The 12083-nt window shown below is 38.3% G+C and overlaps 1 protein-coding gene across 7 annotated transcripts in view; it reads right to left on the reverse strand.

The window, feature by feature from the left end:
• The window catches only part of CCNY (cyclin Y), a 129335-nt gene that overhangs the window by 24629 nt on the left and 92623 nt on the right, over nucleotides 1-12083 (reverse strand). For all 7 annotated transcript variants that reach the window (XM_055708297.1, XM_055708302.1, XM_014282493.3 and 4 more), the window contains 4 exons: nucleotides 11341-11441; nucleotides 7742-7777; nucleotides 3849-3906; nucleotides 3631-3750 (listed from right to left, as the gene is read on the reverse strand). In XM_055708297.1, the coding sequence (XP_055564272.1) occupies nucleotides 3631-3750; nucleotides 3849-3906; nucleotides 7742-7777; nucleotides 11341-11441 (315 nt within the window). The remainder of the gene's footprint in view (nucleotides 1-3630; nucleotides 3751-3848; nucleotides 3907-7741; nucleotides 7778-11340; nucleotides 11442-12083) is intronic.

Consider the following 12083-nt stretch of genomic DNA (forward strand, 5'->3'; position numbering starts at 1 on the left):
ATCAGATTTTTGGTACTTCAGTTGAAATAGGAAAAGAAAAGGTATTTTATCACCATGTAAAAGTAAAAACATCTCAGCGAAAGAAACTCAGATAAAAGCTTTCTCCTTTCCTCCACAAACACAGAAAACAAAATTTTCCTCAAACAGTGTAATTTTCACAACACAGTTCAAAATTCTCTCTCTACCTAGTCCTAGTTGCTGAAAATGCGACTGAACAGTACAATAAGAACTCAGGAACATCTGGCTGGATTTAATTAAAACCCTATTTTTCATAAGCAGAATTTATTCTTACGAACTTCAAATTTCAAATTTCTCAGTATCAAATCCTCTCAGTCACAGTATGAACTTTGCAACATACTTCAAAAGCATGCTCCTCTCAACTTCACAGAAATCATTCAGCTCACGTACTGCACGTATTTACATATCACGGTATCTGATCAGTCTACAGCATACAGACCTAGCACCTTTGCCTATTTGCAGATGCAAAAGTTATCCTCTGAAGCTACTAAGGACACAGAAGTGTATCAGGAGCCATAGATTTAGACTATTTGCAAAAAACCCTCAGAAAGTCATACCAAGGCAAAGCAGAAAACGTGGACCAGTCTCCTCTTCAGGTCTAGTTAATAGGATTGTTTTTACAGAACAAAAGAACAAAGCATAAGTATTTAATTTTCACGATATGCAAACACTGTATTGTTTTCTTATTGGTATGGATAATACTCCTGTTCACGTTTTTAATTGCTATTCAATCAGTAGATGAACGTAATTACAACTTGCCACCCCTGTATTTGAGGAGACATGTAAATGAGACAGGCACTTCCCAGTTTTAGCAAGGGTGGGAATACTCTGGGTCGACGAAGAAGCACCTGTACATTATTTTTCTCACAAAGTCAGGTCACTGAATACAGTTCAGCTATTCACTGGGCCAAAAAACATTATCTACAAGACTTTAAATCAGAACACAATTCTTAAAACTAATTCTATTCTTATGGTATTATTTTATAAATAAATAATGTGAATTAGTATTTAATTGTTTCAACCTGAGATTTTAATTTTTCACCTATCAGTATGGGAAATCTCTTGGCAGCTCTGGAGGCTGTGTGAAGATTAAATTTTTTTTGTTTAATTATAAATTGGTTTTGCTGTAATAGTGGAGGCTTTAATTGAAATGTTTTAATTAAGTGCTTGAAGCAACACAATGCCGGCTTTTTGCTGGAGACTAGCTTATCTAACAGTCTGAAGTTTCACATTTACTCAGCTCCTGTGCTGAACACACAGACTGCTATATAACCAACTGTAACTGCTGCTTCTAGCTGGCTAATGACATGTAAAAAGACAAACAGCGAGTGCATTCAACTACACACCTTAAACTGTGGTAATAAGTTGGGCAGTAAAAAGCAGCGGTTAGGACTATTTTAAAATAATGAGGGCGAGCGAAAGAAAGGTATAGTTGTAGCATCTTGTTCAAAATGCACTGTGATCTCCACAGATGGACTTCCTGCCTTCTGGCAACCATCCCACCAGGAGTAAGTGACAGACAGGGCTATCAGATTGCTCTCTGACGGATGGCCCGATAGACTATAGGAAAACATAAGCTCCAGCAGGGAATGCTGCTCTCTTCTTCCCCAGACGGGGTATCAAAATCGAAAGCACTTGGAAGGTTCATAAATAGCAATATCAACACTATTAAGATTTCAGGAGTGTGGGGAGGGGGGAAGGGTTGATTGCTTTTTAACAGATTCATTTCCACATTTGAATGTTTCAGAAACACCACAATCTGTCTCTGGGGCCCCTTCTGATGACACTAACAAATAAAGAAATAGGACTTAGAAGTAGAGAGGAAACTGAGAACAGCAGTAGAAAAATTTTATACTTGTAATCCACTATTTATTTAAAAACTGAAACCTTCTGGGAAGAGGGGTCAGGTAGGTGCTGAAAACATGGGCAAGAACAGCAGAACAGTAATGCTGATCACTTGCACCAAACCTATCCACAAACATCTGCATGACTGCTTTGAGAACTAAGCTATAAAACAGCTTATCTGTTACCATTGTGCTGGGTAAAAAAACCAAGCCAGCTAAGTTTTCAAGCACTAACAACTATGGAAATGGCCTCTGCAATACAACAAATGAGTTAAAAACATTTATACTTCATTGCAGATCACACCAGAAGTTACTTGCGGGGAAACCACGTATGAACCAGCAGAGGCAAGGAAGCAGTTACAAATGAAAGATACTGAAATATATGCCTGGGTTAACTATTCGTGGGGAAGAACTTTCCATGCACAGCAGTTAACAGGAAGATATTGTTAATAAAAAGAGCCCTCTTCCTTTCTACTAAATATTGCCCTCATTCATCAAATAACCTAAGACCAAACAACAAATAACTGCAAGAAGGTTCCACTGTACTTGACAGTGGATTAATTACATTATAGAAGAACATACTGACCACACAACATATCTTGCCTCCAGCAGAAAACACTTAGGACGAAAAGGGAGAAGGACAAGTACTTAGTGCAATTATGCATAAGAGAGAGACAAAATGTCATTTTAGAAAAGTAGTAATGGTTGGGTCAAATAATTAGGTAGAGCAATACTTCAAAATGTAAGGGTGGAGCACTGCAGGGTGTTTCTTGCCCTATTTCTCTCATATTCCTGTTCTGTACTGGCTAGTACGATTAATTCTGACTGTCTGAAGGAGAAAAGCCTGCCAACTAATCTTAGAAGCCAAGGGAGAGAGATTAACAGAGGAAATGAGTAGGTCTGGGCTTCAAAATCCACCTTCTCCAATTTCCCCTCCTTCTATCTGAAGTGCATAACAAAGTGGTTATGAAACCACATGCTGTAGCGGTAAAAAACCCCATTTTGTTCTTTTAAAATCTCCAAGTCAAGAACACGGGCAAAATTGTGTCTGAAAGCTGAAGAGGCTTGTCAGAGCTGGCAGGATACAAATTTCAGGAAAATTAAGACATTCTCAGCTGGCGGAGCTCACTTTAGCTCCTTTAATCCACACTGTTATGCTGACCCACACCAACTGAAAATCTGAGCCTTCTTTCGTGTCATGCTATTTTTAAAGTAGCTAAACGTCAGCCTTGAGTACAATTGTTCAATCCTATGATGTGGTCCTGAAAGACAAGTACAGGCCAAGTAAAAAAAGAGCCATCACTAACGTGTCCCAGTCATTCACTGAATCCTTCATGTGCCCGTCAATCCTTATTAGTGCTATCAAATTACCTACAGCTGTTCCCGAGTCTCTGCTGGGAGCTACAATGATACAGAGCAAACCCCCCAAAAGTGGAAGCCTTTCTGCTTTTAACATTCCCTCCTGTTCAGACCACTTATGCCATCTGCATTTTCTATCACTCACCTTAGTGGCCTGTAACATTATCACTTTGTGAGGGCAAGATGTAACCCCAGCTTTTGTGTTGCACGTCACCCAATCTCTTCTTCCATCACCTAATCTCCCCAAGAAAATGAACTGTGGTATCTCTTCCCATCAAGAAATTTCCTTGGTCTCCGTGGTGAGAAAGAAATCCCTGGTAACACCTAGATTTATTAAATCATACAAACCCAGCCTTTGAGAACAAAACTGGGTCTATCAGATGGTTGATGTCATCGCTCAGACACTCACCAGGGTGACAATGGCACATTCAGCAGTCAGTTGAGCAGCACTGAACAACGTCCGAACAAAGCGGTAAATCTGTTTCTGCTCCGGGTCATGTTTGTCATAGTCTGGTGGCACTTCGGATTTCTAAGGAAGAAATACTTCCAAATATGTGACTGAAACAAAACGAAGCAGACAAAGACAGACAGTTCACATGAAAGGGAAGAAGAGGCAGATGTACTTACCGAAAGGGGATGAAGGTTTTCATCAAAAATATCTAAGAGCATTCTTCCGTCTGTGTCCCTAAAAAGTATTAAAACCAAAGTAGTGTCATTATCTGAACACAACAGCACGCAGCTCTCATACACACTAGCGTATCATTAAAATTCCGATACTCCTCATGCTGTGGGGTGCTTAGAAACACTGCAGAGATGTGATTTTCAAATTGAAGTTGGACCTGTTCTGCCATAAGGTTCACATGTAATATGAAATCCATGTTACAAAGTAATAAAAAAAAAGCTTTCAATGCCAAAGATACATAGCTCTTCTGCTCTCTGCTGTAAGGCTTCTTCACAGCCTAAGCAGTACTCCTATAAACCATAACGAAATCAGCCCAGCTTACTCTCCTTTTAACTTCATCAGGTCAATCCTTGCAATCTCTTCATTCCTCCTCCTCCTACTTTATTGCCAACATTGTGAACATTTACAAATGTGCAATACTATTTTTACAGTTACCCTTTAGTTCATACAGACTTACTTTTTATTTATTTGGAAAAAGTTATTCTACTAATGATTTCTGAAAGCAAAAAGTAGTACATACAAAAATAAATCAGACAAAATAACATTCCTATTCATTGGTTTTATTTGCTATTTCTCTCTCAGGTCCCCCTGTTGCTCAAGATCGGCATGCAAGCTGATGCAGCTTCACAAGCCGAACATCCAGGATGCAATGTAAGATTTCTCCTGTGTGTAATCTTGGCAGGAACACAAAAGTGAGTGGTATAACAGTACCAGTTAGAAATGGACACTTTCTGGACAGATGCATCCATGTGACCTACTTATTACAATCCCATCTTTATTTATAGCATCTCTGGTACTTTGGTCATAGAGTTCTTCAGAGAAAAACCACCGAATGTGTTTTCTGCTCACAGCACGTGACTCACAGCATGCAAACATGAGTTTTACAGTGGATTGATATCTACAAAATGTATTTATTAGCAGCCAACATTCAAACCTCAACATCTGATGGCAACATTTTTTCTGCTATAAAGCCTGCTAACACTGGAAATAGACGGGGTTTTTTGGTGGTTTTTTTGTTAAAAAAAGGAGTTCCTAAATTAAAACAGAAAACCAGATTGAGATAATTGAGATAGAAAAATCCTCATCAGGAAGGATTTTATGCCAGACTCTTTTACCCTTACATAAAAAGGCTAGTATCTTAATGCAGAAGTAGTTTCACTGGAGTCACTGAGATTTGCTACAGTAAACTGCGGCCCTTCACAATGAGAAGAGACAAAACAAAAATCTCCTATTTTATTTCTTTATGCTGTAGCTGCTGCATGCTATGAAGGCACATTTGAATACCCTAAAGAAAATCTATTCCACAGAAAAAAAAGCTCATAGGTTTTCATCTTCATTAGAACAAATTCACATTGTTATCTTTTAAAAATGAACCATCTGCTAGTTGATCTAAGCATTGTTTTTCACAGTTAGTTTGTTGGGGTTTATATTATTTTGTTTATTTATTTAGCAAATGCACCAATACTTATGCATTCCTCCAAAACCAAGATAGATGTGTCTTTTACCACATCACGTTGCTGAATAGCTAAACACAACAAAAGCTGCAGAAAGCCAATCAATGTAACAATGATAGGAGACACTGGGAGAAGAAGGAATGAGAACTAATTAGAATGTTACAGTCAAATGAAATCTGGGAAACATATGAAGGAATATTCTATTTCTTGTATTGTTTCTCAAAACACTGGGACTGCTGAGAGTTTGGAATATTATGAAGTAATTTAGTTTTAAGTCTACTGTGCACGAAAAAAATGGAACAACTAAATACTGTCTGAAAAGAATTCTTCTCCTGTGCAGCAGATGCTTGACTCGTTTTCTGTCAAAATCAACCCCGAGTCGATATAAGAGTTGCAGTGGTTTCTTACTCCCCAGCCTCCCTAATGAACCAAAATCTACCACATTCATCAACAACTTCCTTTTTGCCTGTAATGGCAGGAAAGAGAACGTATATTTTGCTATTGCTCTTTCAGCAGCCAGTACAACTGAATGCTGTTATCACATTGTCCCTCTGTTCCTAAATCAAAGACAACCGAAGACAGAACAGTGATTTCACAGTTGTTAATTGACACACGCAAGCCTGCTCCAGCATCAGTGCTGAGACCATCTGTCCTGAGTGCAGCACAGGGCACATAGACAACATACCTCCACGCCCCGGGCAGCTTCAGAGGGAGAAGCAGCCACCAGTTCTTCTGGAATAAGCCACCTCTCCATCTCAGAAGCGAAAGGACAGATAGCAAGTTTCCCAAGCAGATAGTATTTGGCATGTATTTGTTTTCAAGACACTGATATGGAACACTATTTTATTTTATAAAGGTTTAACCTCTCTATCTGCTAGTTGTACGTCAAATTGACATCAAGTTCTGTAGGCTCACGAATGGGCATTATTGTACTGCAGACAGAAATCAGCTCCTTGGCAATCGGCACAAAGCAATGGCTCTGGATTCCTCCTGCTCTTTCTGCGGTTTCTTACCCTTTGTAGTTCCTAATGTGCACCATCCTCCTGAGCCTTTTACTCAGTTGGCATGACACTTAACAGAGCATTTAACAATAACTTATTTCCACCAAACTTTAGAGTCTGATTGTCTTCGAGATCTCTAGTATTTAGTCAAGCGTAGTAAAAATTGACTAGTTAGGCAAACTAACCCAGGAACAATGGAAGGAAGGGGGAAAAAAGGAACCACAGATGGATAAACAAGTAATCCAAGCATCATCACCAATGTCTCATTTCCTAGGAAACAAGATTAAAAGTTTGTGAAAAGAATTCACTCCAACTTTTGCTTTGCACATTGCCATGTTTCAGTCCAAGGCCTACTGACGTCTTGGAAAGTCTTCTAGGTGCTTTCAGCAGGGATCAAGCCCTAAGCCTTTCTGCCCTTGTGCACTTCTAAAGGTTTCTCTTTAGATGTCAGCCTTGTTTCAAGAAGCATGATGTGTTCCAGTGACCTGAAACGTGGTCTCAAATGATGTACCAGCTTAACTTTAAACTTAGAAGTAATTCCTTTTGTTCTAGTTGGACTCCTTACAGTCCAGAATTAAAAACGAGTAAGTGGCTTGTTAGATCAAGATCTAAGCCAAGTTCTCTAAAAAGACACTTTGAAGCGCTATGGATACAAAAGTCTTTTAAAAAAGTATTTATACACTCTCTCCTTAGAAATGTCAGGATATATTATTTTATGATACTGTGACATATCATGAGGACAGGGAATTTAAGATACAAAACCCCAATTCAACATGAGGAGAGCTAATTTATGTACTAAGTTACTTTTTAGAGAAACTATTTTCTACTCAATATCAATCAGCTTGACTGAGCAGAGATCTAAACCATACTACACCAGAGGAGATAAACCAAGGAGCTGCTCTGTTTCGGAGGTATCTTGAATTACATCTATTCAATGTCACTCTTACCATATAATTAATGTTTTTTACTTCAAAATCCATTAACATTAACTGATCACTGATTTACACAGCTAACTTTACAAACCGTAGCTAAAAAAATAAATCTGGAAGACCAATTCAGATTTCTTTTTGCAACACATGTAACAACGCAGAAGTGACCCATGCACATAAAATCAAACACTGAAACATCACAGTTTTTCAATGCTGAGCTGTACTTGCAGATTTTTATGGTACATAACCCTCCAATTTTTATTTTTCTAAGCAAAATAATATATATAAAAATATAAAAGAATATGTTTCTCATTTCTAGCATGGGAAATAAGAAAACTACCACCCAAAAACATTTTGAAAGAAACAGAGCATGGATTTTTAGCGTTTGGGCAGTTCATTTGTTTTGATTATATGAAAAAACAGATATCTTCAGTACAAGATTTGATTCACATACCTGTTTTTGATGTGGTAATATATTGCAAGAGCTACACTGTAAAGAAAAATACAACGTTAATATCTCAGGACTGTCAAATTATATTATTTTTCGTATTAACATGCAAATTTAAAACCTAACACAATGCGTGACAAAGTATGCTCAACAGGCTATTTTCTTCTGTTTGCTCTTAGATACCCAGAAAACTGCTGTAAACAGACAATTTTATAAGCACCTCCTTTTCACTAGTAACAAAGGAACTTACAAAAATACTCATAATCCACATACCAAGCTGAACATACCTTTCATTTAATGCCCTACTCCACTAAAGTCAATGATAAAACTACTGATGTCCAAGGTTGAAGACAAAGCACCACTGGTATTAGATCTTCTCTTTTATTGTTTGCTAATGCTGCCAGGCTAACATGAAAGGTTTTAATCACTGTTGTCTTATGATTTTATATTTAAATCCATTAACTTTTGGCTGTCTTTCTATGTAGTTACTTACATACCAGACTTGAACACCAGGCTCCTACATTTTTATGTCATCAAGTTACTTGTTTTAACTCAGGAAAGATGACTCCCTGAATAACTTACTGCATTATACATTTCCCATGTTCTCAAACCACACACTGAAGTACCTCCATTTAGATTCTGCATAAAGACAAAAAGCGTCCTTATGTACACAGAAAGCTAAGATTTTACCTATGTATACAACTAACTGATCTCATTCACATTTGAATCTGAAGAAAATTAAGACGTAGTTTCTAATGGTCATTTTCCAGTTTCCAACTCATGACTCCAGCATTATCAAAGGATGCATGCTTTACTCATGACATGAGTTTTATAGTAGGGTAAGGCAGAAGCAGCACCCTCCCTACTTGTTCCAGCAGCATAAAACCCAGTCAAAGCTAAAGGGGGAGGAGGAGGGAGGGAGTTCGCCAGTTCAATCTGTTGACCATTTGCCTTGTCAGTGATTCACTATAAAGATGCTTATGTCTTACACTGACACAAAATTCCACCCCCACCTTTTCTTCTCCATAAAAGGCCTTTTAAAAAGAAAGTCAACTGGTTGCTCTGTAATTTTATTCCAGAATTTTTACATTAAAACTGGTACACTTGAGTGTTGGGAAAACAGTATCTTTGAGCTACTCTGTTAACAGAATTTTATTTCTGCTTTGGTTTGGTTTTGGTTGGTTTGGTTTTTGAGTATTTTCCACTACATGACTGTTCAAAAATATTTTTTCTTACTTGAAAGTAAATATATTTTACTAATTTTGTATCAGCATTATAGCTTTTACCTGGCTGCATTAGAAGTTTTTAGAACACAAATGCTTTTTAAATTTTATTTTTTCTATAGATATGTATTTAAGGAATTAAGAGATACAGCGTACCATGGACATTTCAAGGACAAAGTCTTCACTGAACACAAAAAATACATTTATGAATTAATTTAATTTGACGGAAAGCTATTCACAAAATGAATTAGCCCTAAAATTTAATTTTAAATTATGCCCCTAGGAACACACTTGCAGCTCCAGTTCACTTTATGAAAGCAGATGCAAGAATCTACATTCAGAGCTCTGCTTGGTGCCCATATGGTTGCTTTTGTAACAAAATGTAAAACCGAGTTTAGAAAATATTTACTATTTAGACATCTGTATCAGAATTTGCAAGTCTTTCAGAGCTGTACTAGATTAACTCAGATCCAAGCTTCATTCTGCTTTTCATATGCCGGTTCAGCTAGCACTTGCTGTGCATGAAAGAATCCTATGGAGCTTTCCCCTCACCTACCCTGGTCACCCCACTGATGCTGCAGATCTCCAGCTGATGTGCTAATATTTTAAACACACCAGTGCATAACGTGACCCAGAAGAAATAAACGAGCTGGCCAAGAGACATCCCTCATTGATATATCTACAGGCAATAGCCATTCATCTGCAGAGTCTGCCAGGATGGGGGCAAGAAAGGAAGCTGTACTGGAAAAGCAATAACCCTACAATCTCCCCACCCCTTAAACCTGTTAAATGTGCAGCCAGACAGGCAAGAAGAGGACAAAAAGACTCCTCACCCAGAGGCTTAATGTGCCAGAGGGCAGTTTCTCACCCTACATGACCCCTTTTCAAACCCTGTGACCCCTTGCAGCTTCCAGCCCTTCCCATGCTGGCATCCTGGCCCCAGGCCTGCACAACTCCTCCTGCCCAGACCCAGAGCCAGTTTTTCCAGCCTGACATGTTCCCTCCCCTCCCTACAGCTCTGCCCACATGCCCCTCCCCACCCCCCCCCCACCCCCCACCCCCGACACACACCCTGAGCCTCTCCCAGAGGTCCCCACCTTGCTCCCCCCAGCTTATCTTTCTGTCTCCTCTTTCATAAGGCTGCTGCTGGCCACCATGGCCTGCTGAAAATGCCTCTCCGCTGCTGCAGCCAACTGAACCCATCTCTTCTTTCCAGGAGCAGGTTCAGTTCTGATGCAAAAATGGACCTGAAACCCACCCAAAAGGCTGCACTCACCAAAATCTGCATTCCAAGGATTTTAGAGCAGAAAAGTATTGAGATTCCAGGAGTAAAAAAACCCCTCAAAACCAAAAAAACTTTTTCCAAGTGTTAATCTGAATAATTTTTAAGTTACTGATTAAAGAAACTTGAGGAAAAGCAAGATTGTATTTCAGAGAGAAAGAGCTGATGAGGACTTAGGTGCCAGTCTGACTGCAAATCCCTTCTCCACTCCCTTCTTTTTTCCTTAAACAGAAAAATTAAGAACATGCTTTGGTGACTATCAACATTACTAACTCTTTTGGACACATTAGTCTGAATACATTTGTCTCTCATGTAAGTTCCTCTGCAGTTTTACATTTGAGTACACCAAGGTAACTGACCTACAAACAACTCAAGGGAGTATACCAGCAATCATAATAAACAAACAGCATAAAATGCCTGACCATTCATTTTCTCATTTTTCCCCTTACTGTACAAAATATAAAGAACAATATTCTATAAATACCAATTTAATTTCTCTCCAAATGTAAAAAGGCACCAGTGGAACCTGAAACAATCACCTGAGATGTCACAAAAAGGTAAGCCAATGTGCACACCACATACAAGGCTCCCCACTGCTGTGTAATAAACTGTTAGTGCTGCTGTACTCAATAAGGAAATGAATCTGGAAGCAATTAATTTCCATTTCAAACAGAAAATTGGAAAGAAAACTTAGCAAATGAGCATTTTCTCATGAACAGAAAAGAGCTCTCCAATTTCAGATAATTCCAAACTTCTGAATAAACAAGTACCCAAGTAAGTTTTGAGGACTCATGCAAAGCAAGCACCCGGTTGAACACTGAAGCACAAGGATTTCAGCTGCTGGATCAGACCCTTAACTGCTGTGCTTTCTTTTGAGATAGGCAGTATTGGGAAGTTGATTCTGCATGGACCCAAAGTAAGAGTAATGCCCTTTGTTCATCCTATTCCTTGCCTCTGGAACACAACTGGATTAAATAAATTTACTACTTCAAAACCTAAAACCTTTGAAGCTTGCTTAGTAAAGGTTCAGAAATAGGTATGTATAAATACATATATAATGTAGGTCCTAATAAAAAAAAAAAAGGAATTATAAAACCCACCATTTGATGGTATACTTGAGGTTTGGTTGACTGACTGTGCTGTCATCCAGGAAAATAGTGGAGCAGGAACTGTACTTCCTTCTCAACTGCCCAGGAGGATGCTGTGAAAAATATGCAAAAGAACAATGGCAATTATGTAATACCAAAGCATTTTTCTGAGATGTAAGAATTTAGAAAAAACAAATTTCTCTGTCTTTTACAGTGACACACAGAGTAATGTGATCATGTTTTGAAGCAGTTCAGAAAGTTCAGAAATAATCACCAGTGAAAAGTCACAACAATCACCACCTGAACCTTGACTAGTGCTTTCAAGTTCCAGTCTCCCCTCCATCCCTCATTCCCCAAAGCCATGCAAAAAATGTGCAGATTTACTCACATACATACATACATTTGGAAAGCAAATATGAACATGATCTGTTTCTGTCCTCATTCCAAAAGAGTAAATGGAAGAGTGAAAAAGAAATCATGTTAACAATGAAGGTTGATTTAGAAACAGATGCAAAACCATGCTTGGAGGAAAGAAGATTAAAAAAAACCCAAACAAATTTTAACAGAATGAAGTAGGGGAAAGAGGTCTTTACATTAAAACTACTAAACCCTCTAAAAATTAACAGGGAAAAAAATCAGAAAAATTAAACAGGAATGAATTGTTATTAGACAGGAAGAAAACTGATCAAAGGATATAAGAGAAAGTGGATATGCAAATAAAGAAGAAATAGATTTCTTAACAGAGAAAGTTTTCA

This window comes from Falco cherrug, chromosome 4, assembly GCF_023634085.1.
Source record: "Falco cherrug isolate bFalChe1 chromosome 4, bFalChe1.pri, whole genome shotgun sequence".
Taxonomy (NCBI): domain Eukaryota; kingdom Metazoa; phylum Chordata; class Aves; order Falconiformes; family Falconidae; genus Falco; species Falco cherrug.